At 52.8% G+C, this 22,101-nt stretch overlaps 1 protein-coding gene across 2 annotated transcripts in view; it reads right to left on the minus strand.

Moving 5' to 3' along the window:
* Window positions 1–2,331: 2,331 nt before the first annotated feature.
* The window catches only part of UNC5B (unc-5 netrin receptor B), a 56,246-nt gene continuing 36,476 nt past the window's right edge, over window positions 2,332–22,101 (minus strand). The window contains exons 2-17 of one of the 2 annotated variants that reach the window (XM_062001394.1): window positions 20,689–20,910; window positions 16,824–16,967; window positions 15,110–15,213; window positions 14,103–14,283; window positions 13,372–13,539; window positions 12,122–12,286; window positions 11,411–11,443; window positions 10,168–10,362; window positions 9,329–9,721; window positions 8,804–8,891; window positions 8,540–8,708; window positions 8,205–8,438; window positions 6,439–6,588; window positions 6,034–6,198; window positions 5,767–5,948; window positions 2,332–5,284 (exon numbers count right to left, since the gene is read on the minus strand). In XM_062001394.1, the coding sequence (XP_061857378.1) occupies window positions 5,119–5,284; window positions 5,767–5,948; window positions 6,034–6,198; window positions 6,439–6,588; window positions 8,205–8,438; window positions 8,540–8,708; window positions 8,804–8,891; window positions 9,329–9,721; window positions 10,168–10,362; window positions 11,411–11,443; window positions 12,122–12,286; window positions 13,372–13,539; window positions 14,103–14,283; window positions 15,110–15,213; window positions 16,824–16,967; window positions 20,689–20,910 (2,759 nt within the window). In that variant the 3' untranslated portion in view covers window positions 2,332–5,118. The remainder of the gene's footprint in view (window positions 5,285–5,766; window positions 5,949–6,033; window positions 6,199–6,438; window positions 6,589–8,204; window positions 8,439–8,539; window positions 8,709–8,803; window positions 8,892–9,328; window positions 9,722–10,167; window positions 10,363–11,410; window positions 11,444–12,121; window positions 12,287–13,371; window positions 13,540–14,102; window positions 14,284–15,109; window positions 15,214–16,823; window positions 16,968–20,688; window positions 20,911–22,101) is intronic. The other variant, XM_062001395.1, reaches the window with a different exon arrangement.

Genomic DNA, 22,101 nt, shown 5'->3' on the forward strand with positions numbered 1-22,101 from the left:
CATTTTATGTCTCCTGTCACAAGCTGTTTGTCTTTAGTCTTTCCCCTCCATTGCACATGTATCCAGCCTTTCCTCATCAAAGCAAAACAGTCTCCAGTTTTGCAGAAGGCCCCAGGATGGTCCAGTCTGGATTTTTATTCCATATGCAACTGCCTGTGGGACAAATGCAGACAGACCCATCTCCCAGCAGCATCAGTGCATGAAGTGTGGGTCACAGCCTGGGAGCCAGCCTGGCCAGCCACCACCCAGCCCCAGCCCCTCCAAGTCTTGGCCACCTACAGAGCAAAACAGCACATGCATGCTCTATGGGGTCTTTTTTTGCCTCTTTTGTGAGCAAAACAAGCAGAAGCACGCAACCGCCCCACCGGCGATGTGCTGAAGTGGAAAAGGTTTTAGAAGAGCACATGGGTTTCTCTCCAGAGGTTTCTCCTTGGGATTTTCATCTGCATTGACAGGCCAGGCTGGGAAAGCACCTGAGGAGATGGCACAGCCTGTCCGAGTCAGTAATCCATCTGCTCAGAGAGATTCGCCTGATATTTCTGACCTGCTGCTGTCTATCAGCTGTCAGAAAACCTGCTGCTGGAGAAGGGCCTTGCATCACATCAGCACAAGGGACCGTGACAGCGGAGAGGCGCAAACAAAGCCAGGTCCACGCTTAACCAAAGCTGTGACTGGCCCCAGAGTCATTATCAGCCACACTCAAGAGACCTTCTGCAACACAGACCCACCATGTGACCTTGGGGCAGATTTTAGGGACATCCCTTTAAGTGGGGTTTGGGCTGCTTCCCCTCCACCCTGGCCCCACATATAGAGCCACTGCTGGTTTGAAAGCAAGGTGAGCTGTTCCAAAGCAGAGAGAGTGTCGTGTTTATCCCAAAGGAGCACTGGAGCAGAAGGTTTCGTGGTTATCCCAAAGGAGCACCAGGCATCCTACAGCCCTGTGAGCCGTTGCCATGCTGGAGGCGTAACAGAGCAAAGGGCATGTAAGTAATGGTTAAGAGACTGCAATTCATTAACCAGGGCTTGCAGAGCAGCTACATTCCCCTCAGTACAGCTCACTGCTGTAAGGAGCAGCTCATGGGAAGTGAATTGTAAAATCCAGCAGGACTGGCCCAAAGGAAATTTCCTAAACACCCAATGGAAAAGTCAGGAGCCCCTGATGTTGTCTGCTCTGGTGCTCCTGGGTGGCTTCTCTCTGGCAGAATAAATCTGTCAATGCTTAGTGATGGCATGGCTGTCACTTTTGAATCTGTCACAGCGATTGAATTCAACATATCAACGACAGAGGTGTGAGCCAGCTTGATTTTAAGGAGAATTAGCAAGCTGGGTATTTCAATAGGACAACATCAGATGAAATCAGGCACCAGTTGGTTAAAGGCATCCATGGATTTGGGCCCTGGGAAAGATGGGATAGTGCAAAAGGTGCCCAGTGAAAGCAACTTGGGAGACTGAGGTTAAAGGAATTTTAAGAAAAGGAAAGGTTATCACTTTTGAGAAGGTGATGCCACAGCACTGTCTTCCAAGCTGGAAAGCCCATCTGGGAGTGTTTTGCATCTTTCTGTGGCTCTAATTGCCGTGGTAACAGCGTAGCCATTTTCTCCCCATTTCTTCCACTGGTTGCAGAATCCCCACATCTGTCCAGAGCAGGATGACACATCCATCTCCTGCTGGCACCTTGTCCCCATGAGCTGGGCAAGGTGAGGTAAGGTGAGCAGGGCCAGCAGGACCCTTGCCTCTCCCCAAGACCCTCACTTCTCCCTGCAAACCCTTCCGGCTTTGCCTCCTCTGGCAGAGCTGAGGTGATGGGATGGAAGCAGGAGGGCAGAATGGTGGAGGAGGCCACAAGGTGAGGGATGGGGCAATGTGAGAAGGCAGATGAACAAGGCAGGGGCTAGAGGACAGAGATGCATGAGTTATGGATTACAGCTCCATGCTCCGTTTCCCCCTCCCAGATTAGGCACCCTGGTCCTGGTCCTTGCTGGAAGAGGCATTGCTTTCTGCAGGACTGGTGGATACCCCTCAGAAAAGGAAATGAACTGCCTGAGACGGTGGTTCAGCAAACAAGACACAGTTGCAGCACTACCCTCCTGCCTTGTAATCACCCATGCGAGTCCAGAACAAATCATAAATCAATCTCTCCAGCTTACCTCCATTAGGGACCTCAACAGCAACATCCTCCTGCTGCCAGCATGCCTGTGGCATCCGACCCAAAACCAGGCTGGCAGGATGCTCACGGAGATCCCTGCGCTGCCGCTCGAGCCGGACCCAAATCCCTGCAGATGCCAAACCCAGCAGGAACTGGGGGGTGATGAACATGAGGGGCAGTGAGCAGACTGTTTATGATTTTTTTTATTAGACTAGGAAATATAATTTATTGCATAAAAATTAATTTGTTACAATAGGAATGCTAAACTTTATTTACAGTTCTTTAGTTTACAGAATAAACAGATGCAGATTTAGAGGATGCCACCAGGCCCATCCCCCAGACATATAAATATGGAAACAGACTGCAGAGCAAGAGACAGACACCGCCAGCACCACATGGACCTTGGGCTTGCCTTTGCCAAAATGCCCAGCCAGAGAAAGCCCCAGTCATGGAGGGAGGTACTGGGAGCTGGCACCAAGGGCAGATGGGCGCAGGTGCTCGGAGGACTGGGCTGGGGGCAAACCCTGCCTCTTGATGCAAGCTCCCTGCTCTGAACAATGGGTAGAACCTCCCCAAACACAGCCCTTGGCAGATCCAGGCAGCTGCTGCCCACCAAAAGGAAGGGGAAGACAAACATGGAGGGATGGGAATGGAGGCAGAGGTACCCGCAGGCGGGACGGACAGACAGATGGACGGATAGGCACGTGCCGGTGCAGCTGCCTGTGAGCCAGAGACAGGGGGAATGACAGTGAGAGATTCAGATGCGGCCCAAAGGAAGAGCATCTCATCTCACAGAGAGCACTGTGGCACTGGGAAAGGAGCCCTATGAAATGCCAGCAGCCCATTTGAGCCATAAATCCTTCGTTTCTTTCCAAACTGGCTCGCTCCCCCCTCACCTCAGAGACGGGGGCTCAGAAGCTGGATGCTCAAACATGACCCAAAGGCTGGCTAAAACCCCTTCCCATGAAACAGGGGAGCTCACACAGCAGAAGTCTTCCCATCCAGCACAAAGAAAGAGGATTCCCTCTCCCCCTCAGCCTTGAAAACCCAGAAGAGATGAACCCCATGGATCCTGAAACACTCCAAGGAGGGGTGCTACATGTTCAATAAGCGCTCCAAGAGCTGCCAAGAGGAATACTGAAAGCTCCCCGCGAGCTGCCCTGCAGAGGCAATGCCCTGGCTGGCAGCAGGGCTCCCTGAGCTTGTCCGGGCCCAAAACCACTGCACACACCCCTGACACCGCTCTGGGGCTTTGCAGCCCGCAGCAGGACCAGCTCTCACAGACCTTGCTCTTAGTACTCCCACTGCTGGGTGAGCTGTAGCCCTGCTGTATGCTCTGGTCTAATCCTGAGCTTACATCCCCTTCCTACTTACTTTCTTTTTTTAGAAAACAGACACATTTCTAAGATACTCACTGAGTAACTACTTCTACCTGCAGGCAATCTAAACTCTTACCCTTCATTGAGACACTGTCTTTGTGAGGACCCTCGTTCTCGACCACCCCTCCGTTACTTCCCGGTCATCTCACAACTTCTCTGCCATTATAAAAAGTGGAAAAAAAGGAGGTGCAACAAGAAGAGGGAAACCAAACCACTGCCCATTATACCATCCCTTGGGTGGAAACGCTCAGCCTGGCTTGCAACATGGAGATACCAAGGATTCCCTCCTCAGATCTCCGCTGAAATACTGCATCAAAAACTGGGCATGAGCGCTTGGACCTGCCAGCAATGTGGTTTGTGAGGAGCCACATGCCATCTGCCAGCCCTCTGCTCTCCCCAGAGCCCTCCACAAGTTGCTCATCACCCCTCTCTGAGCCCTGAAGCCCAGCTTTGGGGTGCTCGCTGCAAAATCCCGCTGGGTTTCAAAACATTCCCCGTCCCCGCTTTGGCCCATGGGTCAGTAGGGTGCTGCAGAGCTGAAATCTTTGGTTTGTACTGAAGTTACATAAATGAAGGCGTAGTCATCCTAAAAAGCTTCCCCAAACAATGCCAGGGAAGAATTCATTAAAAATACCCATATCTGGATGCACTCCCCCCTCCCCTGAACCCTAAATGCAGGGCAGCAACCCTCATCCCTCCTCTTGGCTGGAGGGGAACCCGTCGCTCTGCTGGGCACTGCTGCTCAGGGAAAGGGGAGTTTGCAAGGAAAAAAATCCTGGGGAGGGTGTGGGCCAGCCCTGAGCCAGAGGGGCGTAGAGGCACTTCACCCTACAGACTCTCCGGGGTCCCAGGACATGTAAACACATGTTGCTCCACTCAGATCGCACGCTTTGTCACCACAAAAGCGTGTCCACGTAAACCTCTCTCCCTGCTACCCCGACCCCAGCAACGCTCTTGCTCTCACACACAGGAACCAACAAGATTTATAAATCTCTTTTTTTTCTTTTTCTTTTTTTTAAAAAGGACTCATCCAAAGATCTGGATAATAAATTATTTGCGTTTCCTAAGAAACTTGTTTTTTTTTCTTTTTCCTTTTTTCTTTCTTATTTGCCTTGTTAAGCTCTCTGAGGCTTTTGACAGAAGCTGTTTGCCTAGACTGGACTTGTCTCTTCAACGCAGAAACACTATCAAAAGAGGAGAAGAACCAGAGGGGAACCCAAACAAAGAAGGAGAAGGAAAGCCCCCATCCCGACTTGAGAAGCCCTGACTCCTCCCCACACTGGCTGCCACCTTGGGGACAGCTGGGAGGAGGAGGAGGAGGAGGAGGAGGAGGAGGAGGAAGAGGAATGCTGTGTTAACACTTGAATTGCTTGTAAACGCTGAGGATACGTCTCTAAGGCTGACAGTGATGTGGGGAGGGAGGGAGAAGTGATCGCCTGGGCCCTTCCTTGCTCAGCCACTGCCCAGGGATGGACACGCCTCCCCTTGCTGTTGGGGGTGAGTCCCCTTCCTCCCCTCGCCATCAGGGAGGGGTCTCCTCTTCCCTTCACTCCCCGTCTTGTCCTGCCAGCCCATCAGCCGCAGGGAGCATCATCAGCAGTCTCCTTCTGTGGCCATGACCACCAGCATCTCGCTCTTGCCCATCTCCTCTAAGGCACTGGCCAGGGTGTTGAGATCGCCGTCGTCCTGGTGCTCAGCTTCCCACAAGTCCAGGAGCACCCCAGTGGGGCTGGCTTTGGTGGCAAAGTAGTTCAGATACCTGTGAAGGGGAAGAAGAGATGAGGTCCAGGTTGGTGGGGTGGCCTTTGGGGATGGGAGGAGGGAGGATGCTGCAAACCCATTTTCAATGTGAAACCTGATGGAAATGCTGTAACGCAAATGCCAAAGCCCTTGAGGCATTGTCTCCTGTTTTTACAGAGAGATGGCATTCAGACAAAAGCCATTCAAGCTTTGTTTTGCTGAAATTACCCTCCCTTCCTTCAGTCCTCAGAGGTGAATCCAGGCAGGAACAGCACAAGCATGCTCCCAGATAAATAAGGGCCAGTTCCAAGTGACAAGAGACCCAGGACTGTGGCACAGATGGAGGCACAGATACAGATGGGTGTAACTATGAGGAACTACACCCATACTTATGGGAGGACCTATACAGGTGGATATAACCCGTCTGCATGCCTGCAGCAGAGAGGGAGAGTAGGGTGAGGCGTCCCCTGCCTGGGGAAAGCAAAGCATGGGGAGACCCACCGGTCCATGGAAAGCTTCTGGGCAAGAAGCCTCCAGTCGTTTCCTCTGGAGTTGGGAGCATCTAGGCTGTTGCAGATCTTCTGCCGGATGGAGAGAGGGATTTTGAAGGCATAGGGTCCCAGCTGGGTGGTGGTGGTGGCACCGCTGTGGTGGGAGTGGAGGGTGTTGAAGGAGCTGGTGTGCTGCAAGGGGAAAGACAGGGCAAGGTGTTGCAGTGCAGCTCCTAAGCATGTACCCTCACTGTTCCCCCACCTCCCCACCGCTCACCTCTCCCAGCGTGATGTGGAGCTGGAAGATCTGCCCTTCCCCTTCCACCTGCCGGACACAGATCTTGCAGGTGAGCTCGGTGGAGGCCTGACTGTATCTCTCCAGTGTGAAGGTGCAGTGCAGGGCTCGCTGGCTGCCGCTCCAGATATGGTAGAAGGGGATTTCCTGCAGACCACAAAAACACGGGCTCAGAAAAGCCTCCAGCAACTCCCTTGGGAGATCCCACCTCCCCCAGCCACCCCACAGGGATGAGATGGGACAGAAGGATCCCCCTAAACAGCATCCCACCAGGAGAGACCAGAAAATCAGTTCCCCTTCCTCCCCCAGCCCTTTGAGAGGCAACTCTGGAGACAAGGCCAGAGCTGGAGATGGTGTCCCTGGTTGGGGACCCCAGCTGCCCCTCACCTGGTATTTGGCCAGCAGCTTGCTCCTCCACAGTGCGTGGGGGATGTCATGGATGGAGAGACGCAGGTTGTGGTAGTTATCCTTGAAGGGCAGGGGCTTGGGCTCCTCCAGCAGGTACCCGCCCAGCGTCCGCTCCAGCTCCAGCACCTCCTGCAGGCAGCAGGACAGGCAGTGAGACCCAGGAGTTCATCTCCCTGCTCACCTCTGTACTCCTCAGACAACACAGGGGTCCAAGGCAAAGGTCAGGCAGTCTCTTGAGGAATGTCACCCTGTCTGTTTTTAACATGATTCCACTATTTTACCAGCAGTTCTACTTAGGAGAAAAATGCCATCTAGGAGGCAGAGCACTGCCTACATCTCCACCTAGAGGCAGTGACACCACAGGACACGTCACTGGGAATGAAATCTGAGGACAGGAAGGCTCTTCAGAAGGACCTGGACACACTGGAATGATGGGCCGAGGCCAATTGCATGAAGTTTAACAAGGCCAAGTGCTGGATCCTGCACTTGGGCCACAACAACCCAGGCAACCCTACAGGCTTGGGGATGCATGGCTGGAAACTTGCTTGGTGAAAAATGACCTGGGAGTGTTGTTCCAGCAGCTGAACATGAGTCAGCAGTGTGCCCAAAAAGGTGGCCAAGAAGGCCAATGGCATCCTGGCTTGTACCAGAAATCGTGTGACCAGCAGGAGCAGGGAAGTGATTGTCTCCCTTGTACTCAGCACTGGTGAGGCTGCACCTTGAATATTGTGTTCAGTTCTGGGCCTAACACTACAGGAAAGACACTGAGGTGCCGGAGTTTGTCCAGAGATAGGCAACAGAGCTGGTGAAGGGTTTGGAGAACAAGTTTGATGAGGAGAGGCTGATGAAGCTGGGTGCAACCTGATCTAGGTAGACCTGCTTTGGCATGGATGTTGGACTAGATGATCTCTAAAGGTCCCTTCCAACCCCTACGATTCTATGATGCTATGCTTCTATGATCATTCTCTACAACTACTTGAATGGATGTTGTAGTGAGGTAGGAGTTGATCTCTTCTCCCAAGTAATGAATGACAGGACAAGAGGAAATGGCCTCAAGTTGCACCAGGGGAGATTTATATTGAAGAGCAGGAAGAAATTTTTACCTGAGAGGGTTGTTAGACACTGGCACAGGCTACCCAGGGATGTGGTGGAACCATCATCCCTGGAGATATTTAAAAGGCATGTAGCTGAGGTGCTGAAGGACATGGTTTAGTGATGAGCTTGGCAGTATGAGGTAAGTGGTTGGACTCAATGATCTTAAAAGTTCTTTTCTGACCAAAATGGTTCTATGAGTCTATGAAACAGCTACCACACTACTGGTCCAGGTACCTAGAGCATCCAAAAATCAAGATTCCTGTGCTGTACTCTATGTTATCTATGCCACAAAACCCTACAAGGAGGAGGGAGACACATCTCCATGCAGGAATAATGAGCAGGATCTAGAGAAAACCAATGTAAATCACAGCAGCAAAGTGTTTTCTGTGTGGAAGAGAGAAAACCCATCCAGCAGCAGCAAAATCTCATATAGAATCTGCAGAAAGGGGACCAGTATAGGAATTGAGCAACAACCTCATTGTTTCCTTCAGAGAAGTTGAAGAAGTATGGAGAAAGCAGTAAACATCTTCTTTCCCTGTGGTCACTTAGCAGGCAATTGCATCAGGCTGTCTGCTCCCTGGGGCCAGGCCACCCTGAGAGGCCCCAGGCACAAACACCTTTGGGAAGCGGGAGCCACAAGATGACCTCACCTTCAGAGCATCTGGCGTGTCCTCCAAGCAGTAGACCTTGAGGCTGTACTCCAGGGAGGTGCAAACTGTGGGGGCAAAGATGGCCAGCTGGAGCCTCTTGATGGCTGACCTGGAGTAGGACTCTCCCACAAAGACATAGGTGCCAAGCTGGTCTAGCAAAATGTGGCAGGACTTGGCTTCCAGCTGGCAGTAGCAAGGAGTGTTGAGGGTCTCCTCATCCAGGGTCACAACTTCCTACAGGGAATCAAGGTTGAGAGGTTAACCCATCATCCAGGGGCTGTGTCCCACAAGACTCGTGGTCTGCTCCAGTTGCAGAGGCTGGGTTCCCATCTTACCTCCCAGTTGCCCTGGTGGGACTGTGTTTTCAGTTGGTAAATCCAATCCGAGGAGCCAACGTCGGCACAGTGGGGAATAGTCAGGACGACAGGGCGGCACAGGAGCAGGCCGGTGGGGCCGCAGGTCACCGCCGGGCTCAGCACTGTCTGGGTGCCTTCGGAGGGCAGGCTGGGGAGGGAGGGGAGAGGGGAAGGCAGGTTGGAAGGCAAAGCTTCACGGCTGCCAAGGATGAACAGGAGTGCGGGTGGTGTGGTGGGACTTACAGGGCGCTCTCTGACTTGTTGAGGACCAGGTACATCTCGTAGAACTTCCCCTGGGGGATGGCTCCATGAGGCACCAGCAGGCTCACTCCTGGCATGGCACACGTAGGCATTAGTCACACAACAAGGGAGAAACTGCCAGGAAGAAGCCACCCTTACACCCCAGCTGGCAAGCACAAGGACAGCAGTGAGCTAGGGCAGCCCAGAGCAGCCCAGGAGAAACATCTCCAGATGTTCCTCAGCTGTACCGCTTGCAGAGAGGGACCAGGCCACTGCATGAGGATGCAAAACCCCAGGCTGGATCTTTGTGCAAGGCCCTGGATCAATGAAAGGGCTGGCCAAGAAAGTCTCAGGAAGCTGTGAATGCCAGCCTGAGAAGCCTGGCTTAGGAATGGCTTCTTGCCTTCCTTCCCTGAGTCAGCTTTGGCTAATAAAGAGCTGCTCATGGCAGGCAAGCCTGTTGGAACAAGAGCAACTCCTCAATCATTCAGCAGCCAAATGCACCCTCCTGCCCAGCCCAGAGCTTACCAGTGCCTGGTATGGTGAGCCTTCCCCCAAGGTTGCCAAACGTGCCACTGGCACTGTTGCCGTGCTCCCGGGGCAAGTTGAGGAGGTGCTGGGAGCCCAGGGCTTTGCCCCGCATGTTGGCAAAGTGTCCGTCCCTGGTGCTGTCCCCTGGGTAGGTGCCAGTTGTGGGGACCCCACCAAGCAGGTCAGTCCCGTCATGGAGCCCTGGCGAGGAGGAGGCGGTGGAAGAGCTGTACACCTTGATCTTGAGGTTGGGGAGGGGGTCGAGCAGCGGGGAGTTGGTCATGGGGATCTTGTCGGAGGAGTCCTGCAGGGTGTACATGGGGCCGCGGTACACGCCGGCGCTGGCCGTCAGGTCTGGCTGCATCGAAGGGTGCAGCAGCTGAGGGTTGTCTGTGGGAGGGGAAGACAGGGACAGGATGAAGGCAGCAGTGGAGACAAGGGGATGTAAAAGCACCGCTTGAGTGAGAAGCCCACCTCGCCCAGTGAGGGACTGAGGGTGCACAGGAGGTATAACCGGCACGGCGCTGGGCTACACCTGCCCACCTTCCACCAGCTGCTTGGAAGGGAACTGCTCAGCACCATGGCTACGTGAGGAGCAGCACCCTACAGTAACCTCCCCTGCATCTGCTTTGCGGATGCTTTGCCCAGACTCCCACCATCAACACCTGACCACCGCCACCATGGAGCCCTCAGCCTTTAAAAATCAGCACATTCCCCTAGAAAGCTTAGGCTGGGTGCCCACCTACAGCCCATCTCCTACTGTCATTTGCAGCCTGACTCTCCTTCTGCCTGGGCTTGAGCTGGTGAGCAGGACCCGCAAGGGCTCTGGCTCTTACCATGCCGGGAGGTCTTGAAGTTGACAGGGTGGAAGCCTCCGGTCAGTGCAGCTGATGAGTCCGTGATGTCCGTGTCGAAATCCCGGCACCTCCTCCGGTACACCACCACCCCCACAGCCATGAGGATCACGATGAAGACGAAAATGGCCACCACCAGCCCGGCATACAAGGCCACGTCACCTGTGGCTTCCAGAACTGGGAGAGGGTAAAGAAGTGAAGGTGAAAAAAGAAGCACTGGAAATGCACATCCAGACCCAGCAGTGCTCCCCAACCCTGCCACCAACTCAGGACACCGGAACTGGGACACGGCAGGAGGATGGAGGGGGTTTTCTAAGAGTGCTCTAGAAGTCAGAACTATGCCAGAGACTGAGTTGGGGATGAACCCCTCAAAGCTTTGGAGGACACTTTGCCACAGCTCGTGCAAACTTTACTTGAGCATCAAGAGGCCCAGAAACATTAGGTTTGCACAGCTCAGGTTCATGAAGCTATCAGTCCTCACATCCTCACAGACAATCCTGAGGAGTGCAGCAATGCCTATTCATCTCACACATATGCACCTGAGCTCTGCATCCATGCAGAAAGGTAGTGTCACTGTATCTCTACAGACACCCCTCAGCTTCCTCATCTTTCCCTCCCCTGCCACAACGCCCTCCATCCTTAAATGCCTGGTGAACCTTGGATAAATCTGCCTAGAAAGGAGAGGGACGAAGAGGGAAGGCTGAGCATGGTAAAGCCTCCAGCAGCATGCTCAAATCATCTTTCTCTCCTTCCTCCCTCCCTGCTCACTCCATCTCTTGGTGTCTACTATTATGTGCTGGAGTGAAGCCCTAACCTAATCCTGGTGATCTCATGTTAGGACTACACCACTTCCAGGAGCTGGCAACTCACTGCCAAGTCCCTGGGAACCCTGATGCATCCCTGGGACCCCCAACTAGAGGAAAGGAGTCCTTGCGGGAAGGTGGCAATGCCTGGAGTAGCTTTGCTGGTGTGACAGCAGCTGCCTCGTGGTGCACCCAAGAACTGCAGGCAGCAAAAAGGGGATGGGAGCGATGGCACAAAAGTCATATTTATAGCTTCAGCAGTGTGAGTGATGTAACGTACACAGGAGTTTTAGGGTGGGCTTTATCTGCTTCCTTTTCTCACCCTGTCTGGCCCCAGATGCTGGGGAGCCCTATCCTGGATACAAGAGAACAAAACCAAAGCAAATGCAAAGAAACACAATGGCCATGAAATGAGCACTTACGGTGGCTTTTGGGTTCGCTTAGAACTCTTTTATCTGTTAGGAAAAAAAAAGTTAGAAAACAAAAGGTGAAGGTGGCGATGGTGATGAGATGAAATAGAAGAGTGTGGCAGGGAGGGACAGGAGAGCAGCATCCCTCCCAGGGGCATGCAGAAAGTCAAGTACAAAGAGTGCCCAGACAGCCCCCAGGGTGCAGGTCGCCAGCTAATGGGACTGTGGGCCTTTCTGGCTGTGGCAGTTTGAAGGGGACAGTGGTGTCACACAGCAGCAGGTGGCAGCATTGGCTGCTCAGCCTTCCCTGCACGCATGTATAGAGTGGCAGCATTATCATTATCATTCTTTTTCCTAGCTGCTGCTCCAGAGCTCCTATGGAGCAATGACCCAGGTCAGATGTTTTCATGGTGGGGCTGAGAAACCCCTGGCCCAGCTTGTTCCCCCTAACCACAACCAGACTTATTTCAGCAGAGACCCCAGCTAAGCCCCGTGCTGCTTCAGACGCCTTGGTGAGATGTTTAGATCCCACCAAAAAATCCTCAAGCCTTTCTTTCCGCTGGGTGACAACTAGCTTTGGAGAGGATAAATCTGGTTAAAGAAAACCTTGTTAAAGACACAATTTGAAAGCCAGGCACCAATGGCACTGCTGCTCGCCCTCCTCAACTCGGAGGCACGGCTGTTGGCATCACCTGCAGCCTGTGCCCCTGCCCACATACTCACTGTGGAGGCAGAGCCCGTCGGTGCAGTTCTTGGAGTCGAGCAGCAAGCCGCTGCAGTCCTTGCCGCCGTTGCGGGGGGCCGGCGCGGCACACTCGCGGCTGCGCCAGTGCGTGCACTCTGTGCTGCATGCCGACCACTTGCTCCACTCTGTCCACGCGCCGTCCACTGCAGGACACCAAATGCAGGCGTGTCAGTGCAGCCCTCAGGGCTCGCTCCCTCCCCCCTCCACTGGGCTTGTGTGGATAGGTTTGGAGACTGGTGGCCTACAAGGGCGGTTTCTTAAAAAAGCTGCTAGAAGCTTCCCCTGTATCTGATAGGGCCAGTGCCATTTGGAGCTGCCAGCCACCGCTGATCAAGGCCGAGACAACTACTGATGGAGGTAATGCCACTGGGATTAAAACAATGCAGAAGGGGAAGAAGTTGTTGTGCAGAGGCAAAACTGCAGCAGAAGAAAAGAGTGACAATGTGAGAACAACTCTGCAGGCACCAAGGTCAGTAGATAAAGAGGGTGAGGAGGTTGCCCAGGCACTGGAGAACAGATTCCCCTGTGACCTGTGGTGAAGACCATGGTGAGGCAGCTGTGCCCCTGCAGCCCATGGTGGAGCAGGGAACCACTCAGCCCGTGGAGGATCCCACACTGGAGAGGGTGGATGCCCGAGGAAGGCTGTGACCCAGTGGGAAGCCCACACTGGACTAAGTTTGCTGACAGAACTTGTGATCTTGTGGGCAACCCACACTGGAGGAATTTGCTCCTGAAGGACTGTTCGCCCTGTAGATGAGATCCATGTTGGAGCAGTTCATGAAGAAGAGTAGTCCACAGGAAGCACCCCCATTGGAGAGGTTCATGGAGACTATCTCCTGTGGAAGGGACCCCACACTGTAACAATGGGAAGTGTGATGAGGCCTGAGAGGAAGTGGCAGCAAAGACCATCTGTAACGAACTGACTGCAACCCCTGCTCCTTTTCTCCCCAAGCTGAGTCTGTTTTGCTGGTGACACTAATTGCTGAGTGATCTCCCTGTCTTTATCTCCACTTATGAATCTCTTGTTATATTTCTCTATATTTCCTGTCCAGTTCAGGCGGGGGAGTGATAGAACAACTTGGTGGGCATCTGGCACCCAACCAGGGCTAAAACACCACGCCAGCTGCTGGGATGCCTCTGGCAGCAGAAAGGGTGCCTATGGCCATCCCAGGGCTTCCAGAGACCTTTGGGTTTATGCAGAGCACAAGGACCACAGAGCTGCCGTTACCTGGGCAGAGGGTGGTGCAGGTGACTTTCTGGAAAGGCTGCCCATCGCAGAAGGAGCCGCCGTTGAGCGGCGCGGGGTTGGTGCAGGTGCGGGTGCGCTTCTGCCAGCCCCGGCCGCAGCGGTTGTTGCAAGGAGACCACTCGGACCAGGTGGACCAACCACCGTTCACTGCAAGAGGAGAAGGACAGTGTCAACAGAGCCAGCTCCAGTGGGGACTGGAGCTGAGCCTGGGGCTCACCAGGGACTTTGGGGCAGGTCTGCCCCATCTTCTGCTGCACCTCGGAACAGCTCACTCTCATGACAAGCAAATCACGAGACTCCTTCTGATGCTGCAAAGGATGCTCAAGCCTGCTTTGGGCTTTTGAGGTCTTTTTCCACTTTGCAAATAGTTTTGTATCTGGCCATGGTAGATCTTTGGTTTCATAGCGAAGTTCAGCCAAATTCAGCTCTTCATCTGCTATGAGGGTCAAATCAATCTGGCCGGGTCCAACCTTCATTCACCTTGCGACCCAATTGAGAAGGTTTGGAAATACCTACCCCTAATAACCTCTCCTAATAGCCTGTGCAAGCAAGTAGAGGTTCCTGTTTTGCAGACATTGTCTATTACCTAACTTAATGCAATGCCCTGCTGGAGTTCACTCCTACCACTCCCAGGAAATGCCTACATTTCCCTTTGGCTCAGAAACTAGGCTGGTAGCAAAGGTCCCCTCCCTAAGAGCAAGGGCTGGTACCATAAACGATGACGGCAGCCGTGGTGCTCCGGCGCTTGGCCACGATGTTTTTGGCCATGCAGGTGTAATTAGCAGTGTCCAGGAGCCGGGCCTGCTTGATGATGAGGTTGTGATCAATGGTGATCAGGAAGTTGGTGTCTTGGGTAGGATCAATGACATCCTCATTCCTCAGCCACTCCACCTAGCAGTGCAAAGGAAGGGACGGATAAGGACTGTGATTAAGCTGAACGAGAACGGAATACTCAGCCAGGAAAAGCTCACCCCAGATTTCAGTGGAAATGGCTATCCCATGTGCTCCTCACCATGAGGATCTCAAAGCTAAGCAAGGCCATGACTGTTTAACTAGGCTGAGTTGATGTCATCACTGAGAGTCAGTGTGGGCACAAGAACAAGGTACACCATGCTGGAGGGGCTGAATTCACCAGCCCTGACAGAGTGCAAAATCCCTGGGACCAGCCTGTGGCGTGCCCCAAAGCACTCCACATCTCCATCACCAAGACCATCGCTGTCCTCAGCACCACAACCATTGACTAGCCTCACCTCTGACTGTATTTATTTCTCCTCAAAAGCTGAGCCAAGCCAGGCCTGACTGGGGCACCTTACTGGTGTTTTGGCCAAGGATAGGACATTATGGCTACCTCCAGGGGTCTGATGGAGCAGTGGCCAAGGAAAGCACCACCTGTCTTGGCTCTCACTTGCGACTGCTCCCCTTGAGATGAGTCACTGGGTGCCTCCTCACCAGATCTTCCCTCTAATGGGCTAAGGGCACGTCAGGAAGGGTAGGAGAGGTGTGTACAGCAGGTACTGAGGTTAAGTGTGTTATTAGATTTCAGAATAACAGATCCACTGCTCAAAATACCCAATTCTGCTGAATAACAAAAGCTGATGGTCTCAGCACAAGGCCATCCATCATGGCTGTGAGCCATCAGCAAGGACATGCTCTGTGTCTCCCTGGGACAGAAGAGGGCACCCCACAGGGCCTTTCTTTGGGCTGCTGAGCTTCTCACCTCGGCCTGTGGCACTCCCTCGGGTGGGCGGCACTGCAGCAGCACCTCGTGCTCCAGCGGGACCTCCTTGCCCAGTGGCTCCTGGTCAAAGTTCTTCCGTAGGTCTGGGAGGCAAAAGAAAAGTCAGGGGTTAGTGACTCATGACAGGAACAGGGCAACCTGCAAAGCCATGGTGGGGGAAACACATTGCCTTGGCACCTGGGGTCCATCAATTAGGAAATCCCTCCGGCATAACACATCTAGAGCAAAACATGCCCTGGAGGAAGAGGATGAGGAAGCATCACTTCCAGGATGGATTCGGGACAGCATGTGGTGCTAGAGGGTGACGACTTTCCTCCTTCATGCACTTGCAAGCTTAAATCCCCTCCTGTCCTTTTGGGGCTAAATCTCAGCTTAACCACTGCTTCTTCAACCCTCCTGTTTCTTTCCCCATCTGGACTCTGCACCAGGACCCTTCTTTGCTGAAGGAGTGAGATGAGAGCAGCTTGGCTCCCACGTTGGCACCAAAGCAAATCCCCCAATTTCAGGGCTTTGAAGGCTTGTTGCTCATCTGTGCTTGTTGGTGCTGGCTGAGCCACATCCCTAGACTTTCTGAAAACCCAGTGCCAGAGGTCTGAAGGAGCAGGAGCATCACTAGATGGAGCTGCAATCCTCTGCTACAGCACCCAGCCCTCTCCAGCTGCAGCTCCTGCTCCTGCAGGGCACCAAACCCTCCATTCATCCCATCTGCTCGGGCTCTGAGAAGCACCAAACCCTTGGCTGGAGCCAGGCAAACGGGCTCCCTCAGCAGCCAGTCCTGTGCCTTGGAACGTTTATCCTGTTCAAACTAAATCCATCATCAGCGTAGCTGATTCACCAGCCGCCTCTGTTCTGGATAACGTGCTGGATTATTAGCCCTCTAATAGCAAAATCAGTTTACAGCTGGGGAAGCCAGGCCGTTCTCATGTAGCTTTGCCATCTCATTTGCTAAGAGGACAAATTCAGCTGAGTAACAGCCTGATTAACCAGCCCTTAATAAGGCTGACACCCAACAGCAGCTTAGAGAAGTGACATAAAACAGCAGGGACTCCAGGGACACTGAGTTGCTGATTCAGGCAAAGCCTGCAAGGTGCTAACCCTTGGGTTCCCAACAGGTTCCCAAAGCACCAGGGAGAGGTGAGCACACTGATGGGCAATGTGGTGTTATTAACCCACGTAGTGCCACGGCCTCACATCTGGGCAGGCCACAACGACACCTGCTCAGACACAAAGCCGGAGCTGGGCCATCCAGCAAGCCTGGGTCATCTCCAAACCATTGAAAAGCACTGCTTTCAACAGGGAGTCAACTTTTGGAGACAGAGGAGACACGTTTTGGAGACGGCCAATCCCACAGAGCCTCACTTGCTGTGTGCTGGGGGTCTCAGAAAGCCAGGAGCGAATGACCTGGCTGCTGTTTCAGCTGGTGTTGCTACCCAGAACAGCAAGCATCTGGCTAGCTGCCACCTCTTTTTCAGCCTGGGAGCCAAAGTCACATATCAGGCTTTGCAAACCATTTCAAAACTGATGGGTTGTACCCTCTGGAAATATTTTGGGGCCCCTAAAGTAGAAAAGGTGGGAGAAGGATTCATTTAAACTGAAGCTGATCATGATGTGAAGCAGTGCAGGCAGCAGAGGGGCAGGGAGCAGTGTCAGAGGAGCGGTGTCTGTGCAGGCCCCGCGTGTCCCAGGCACTTACAGGCTATGCGGACGTAGGCCCGGCGGCTCTTGGTGGTGCCTGCTGAGCTCCAGGCCACGCACTGGCACCAGTAATCTTCTAAGCCGAAGAGCTCCTCCACCTGCTGCCGAGAGACCTCGATCTGCACCTCCCGCACCAGCATCCCTGGAAGGGGACAGAGGGACGGCATCAGCTCGGCAGGAGGGGAACTGAGGCAGCACCCAAGAGGGCCAGTGGATGTCCAAAGCTTGAGGACAGACGCAGCAGGTTGCAGCTGTCTGCGTGTGACACCTCTGCAAGTCATGGGGACTGTTCCCTCTGGAGGGTGATGGGCGTGAAGCCAGGGCAACGGCTCATGTGGAGGACTCTTGTCTTTCTTTTTTTGTTTGCTTTTTTTTCCCCCTCCAGTCTGGCTGGGCAGGACCAGGATCTCTAGACCATTTCAAAAGGCATCATCATCTTCCAACAGCCCTCTGCCCCAGCACTGATGTCCCCGTCTCTGCCCAGGCCCTTTCCTACCCACTGGGGTTTGAAGGATACCTCCAAAGCTTTGCATGGGAGAGAAACCATCTCTGACAGCTGCAAACAACAAATACAAATGTAACAAGATAAAGATAAGATCTTAAAGAAATAATAAAATGATGATGGTGCTTCATGCTCCCTGACTCCAAAAAGGGTTTCACACCTCCACCAACCCTCCAACATACCTGTGAAGTCTGCCAGGGCACCCTGGCTGTGGCAGGGGTGTGATGGAAAAAGTGGCATCGCCACACCCAGGACACAGTGCCCTGGACTGTAAAATGCTGAGCTTTGCCTGAAGCATCAGCCCCTCGCAGCATGGCCACTTGCAAGGGCAAGAGGGACTCAGAGCTGACTTTTCCTTATCTTAAGCAATATCTGCCCCTTTTTTCAGCCGCTTCTATTTATAAAAAGGCCTCAATTTCATGGCAACTGAGAGCCACATGCTCCCCGGCTGTAATTCTGTTAGCTTGCTCCCAGTGCTGCGAGGAGCAATTACCGTCTCCCTGCCACCTTCCCCTGGAATAGCTGACAAACGCACACCAAGGAAACACAATTTATTTCACCACTATTATGGAGGGACAACAACAACAAAAAAGGCATTTTGGCCAAGTACTTTTGGAAAGAAATAGGGCTTTTTAAAGGAGTCGGGATGGAGATGGTTCAAAATCAGCATGTCTTTCTGGAAAGCCTTGATGGGGTGGGTTGAGCAACACTGGCAAGGTGAGGAGCATCCTGCAAATGCCCTGCTATCTCTGCAACTGTTGAGAGCAAAGACTACCCAGAACCTGCAGGCTGAGCTTATGGCTCACAGGAGTGGCTATTTCAAGGGCTCACAGGCATCCAAACACAGCCGCTCTCACCGCCAGTCCCCTCTCGTCCAGCTGAATTATCCTCTCTGACTTGGCCTATTTTTGCTTTCTTCCGCATGAAATGTTTTGGATCAGACGCAGTCAGAGCAGTACTGAGCCTGGCTCATTCAAGACACGTCATCTTAAAAGTTGCCTTTATTTAAAGGTCCCTTTTCCCAGGCTTTTAACCTTAAGGACACTTAAAAAGCCATGACCACCTAACCATGTTAACGCATCACTTTGTGGCTGGCTCTCCCCTGTGCCCTTTGTGGCAGCTTCCCTGTGCTGCAAAGGCAGATTTTTCTTAGTACAGTAAACCATTTTGGTTCCAGTTCCTTTTTTTTTCCTTAGGGTAGCTGTCAGGCAGATATGCCCATGCTGGCAGAGTTTTACATGCACAGCATCACCTCTGCTCTGAAGGTATTGTCAGGCTGGTTCACTGATAGCAGCAATACCAGCTTTGAAGCCTGGGTGAAGGCAGCGTACGCTGTTTCCTCCTCAAATTGCTGCCACACGTTCTGCATCTGCAGGCTGGGATCTGAAAGGGAGATGCTGGCCCAGAGCAAATCAGTTACCCCCCATGGGATGAGTCCCCCCTAAATTTCCTTCTGAGGAGCTGGGTAAGCTCCCACTGTACTGACTTTCTGCTCCCTTTCCTCAATGTTTTCTCCAGCCTGTTTTGCTCAAGAGTTGCACGAGGCAGGTTTAGGGGTATTCACTCAAGATGGGATCAAGCAGTGGGGTCAGAAATGTAGTGCTTTTCCAGGCTGCAAATTGCTAAGCTACGAGACTCCCTGCTGTGGGATGTTGGGACAATCTGAAGGAGAAATGAGTCCCAACGGTGTTTAGATAAATTAACCGTGGGAGATTCCATCCAGGGCTTGACCACACTGCTAAGATATTGCTGCTGGACCAAGGAGTCCCTAATCACAGACTTTAGAAAGCTGGGAGGGTAACAAGAACGGGTTCCATTGCTCTCTCCTTGTCCTGGTTCAGTGTTCTTCCCCTAAGCATCCACTACATCCACCACTGCCGCATGCATGCCGCATGAACCTTTGGCTCGACCCGGCATGGCCATATGCTATAAATAAAGGAGTAAGCCCTCAGCAAAGGCTGCTCTGTCACTAACCAGCACTGACTTTGCCCTGGAGAGATGAGGGTTTCAAATCTGGCCTCTTCTAGAGCAGGGAGGTGACGTACCCCAAAAGAGAGAAATGGTGCTGTCGGTGCTCCCAATAGCCTCCAGAGGAGCAAGGGGACAACCTTCCCCAGCACTTCTGGCCATCCTTCCCAGAGAGAAAGAAAACCACTCCAGGAACATCTGAAAAAGGCTCAAAAAGCTACAGGGAAAAGGGATGATCTTCCCTTTGTTGAGTACGTTCACAGATGTACCCAAGCAAGGACCAGTTCACAGCTAGTAGTGGATGATGCGGAGGAGATGCCAGGGAAGGGAAAGGCTGGGTAAAAAAACAGACAAGAAGAGATTCTGCAGAAATATTTGCACTCCTCCGGGCTGACAAAGTCTCTCCTCTAAGCCCAGCCTACCTTCTGGGGCCAACACTGCAGCAGTTCAAAAGGCTGATTTGGTTTAAAGCCCCCAGCAATGATGGATGGTACAGACTCAGGGATTTGCAGGGAACAGACCTTCCATGGGAAAGACGACTGTTTTCCTCCACTTCTGATTAGGGCACAGGTAACAAAATTGGTGCATAAAAGGTGGGAGCTGAGCTAAAGCATCCCAATTTTATCAGATCTACTTGATTACATGATCTGACTCCCACAACTTGTTCTCATGCTAGGACACTTCAAAACGGACGAGAAGCAGCTCTGCGGCGCCCAGTCCCATGGAACAAGACATCCCCTAAGATGCCTAAACTATTTTCTTGCCCTCATTTTAGGCAGACAGACTAGTCTTCTCTGAGGCAGGGAAGAGCTCATCTCTCATTAAAAGGCACTTCAAATCCTACCTGCAAATGTTCTCATTACCCATTAAACATCTAATCCCTTTGCGAACCCAAGTAAGTTGCCAGCCTTTGCCACCCCTTGTGGCAGTGACTCCCATGCCTTGATTAGGCATTTTGTGGGAAAACATTTCCTTTTCTTCATCAGTATTTGATGTGTTGCCTCTCAAATCCCATTTAACAACCCCAAGTCCTGCAAAAGGGTAAGTGTGTGAGTGCATGGGCTGACTTTCCCAAGCTTCTATAGGGTACAGTGACCCCTACCATCACCATGCCTTTATCAGTGCCCAGCAAAGGGGCAGCTCCTCTACTAATAAAGTCACTGATGACACTGACAGAGAAATAAGCTGTGCATGGACCAAGGAGCTGGAAAACACACAGTCTCATGAGACTGCAATCATCTGGGATTGATATAAATGAATCAGAGAGACCTGTTGATCTACCAGGAGGAGAATCATCTTCAGCGTGGTTGTGCAGGAGAGAAAAAGGCAGAAGAGTCTGGAAAGAAGAGAGTGGAAGAGGCAGGCAAGGGGATGCCGGCGTGGGTTTGCTCACCAGTGACCTCGTCCAGGCTCTCCTTGGTGACATGGTCGTTCTGGCTGACCCACTCCCCGTTGCACTTGAAGTAGATCTGGGTGGCGGGGTTGGCGCGGCAGACGAGCTCCACTGGCTTGTTCTTGACGATGTAGGCATCCTGCGGCTCCAGCAGGAAGTGTGGGAGGGTCTCGGCCGGCGCTGATGGGAAGGAGTCGGGCAGCACGTCGCTGTACTCCAGCCCTGCCAGGTGAACAAGAGGGTTGAGAGGTGCCCTTAGTCCTGTCTCATTGTGGATGGAACTCATGACTACACAACCTCACCCCTCCCTCTCATTCCTGGGACTGTCTCATGCATGATAGTGTCGCCAGCAGCCCCTGCTGAGGATGCCTAGAAAAGCAAAAGAAGGCTGGAGGCTGCCCCTGCAAAAGAAAAGCAAATCTCAAGAGCTGCTACTACAGCTTATATCCTGATTTTAGCCCTTCCATCCATGCCTCGAGCCCTGGCTGACCCCAAAGCCTGAGTGATCTCACAAGAGGACACCGTGAGGGGAAAAAGCAAAATGAACCCAAGTCTAGGGATCATGATGGGGACACAGAGAGGCTCCAGAGGGCCTGGTTTCCCTTGTCTCAAGCCTTCCTCCCATAGCCTTGAGGAATGCACAGGCATGCTGCTGCGAGGAAAATGCTGGCAGGGCTTGTGCCAGCAATAGTGACCGTGACCTCTGCACAAATCTCACACATCCCACTCTTTCATGGAGCCACATTTGGGATCTCAACTCCTGTCAACACTTAGATCTCAGCACCACACGACGAGGCGGGCACCAGCAGCCCCTGCCAGCACGGTCCCTGCCAGCACAGCCCCCAGGGACCGGCCACTTCCCCATCACAGGCGGGAGATCCCTTCCAGCCAAGCCACCTCCAGAGAACATTACCCAAAAACATGACTGGGATTCGCATCATCCCACCCCATTCCAGGAACCAGATCTGGTCAGTACCCTGGTGATCTTCATCTTCCTGCTTGTTTGTTTTCAAAAACCATTCTAAATGCAAAAACCAACAGAAAAAGAGGTCATGTTTGCCCAGGCCAGGCCAAGGAAGGTCCTGAAAAGGAGCAAGCACCTCAGTGCTCATCCAGGGACAGAACCCCTGAGGAGTGGGAGTCTTGAGGTGGCTTGTGCCCAGCACCGGGTTGAGAAGATGCTGCAACCAATGCTGGGGATCACCTACAGCATCCAGCCCAGAAAACCTGTTTCTAGCCATTTCACCCATGAAGATCAAACATAAATATCATAGGACTAATAAAAACCGATACACACAGAGGGACACTACTGCTTAACCTGTTGTTTCTGGGCATCTCACTAGCAGTCAGGTCACGTCACAAGGCTTTTCTTTATACCTAAAAGAGTTATGAGCTCTTCCTCCTCCTCTCTTC

Source organism: Colius striatus, chromosome 8, assembly GCF_028858725.1.
Source record: "Colius striatus isolate bColStr4 chromosome 8, bColStr4.1.hap1, whole genome shotgun sequence".
In the NCBI taxonomy this organism is placed as follows: domain Eukaryota; kingdom Metazoa; phylum Chordata; class Aves; order Coliiformes; family Coliidae; genus Colius; species Colius striatus.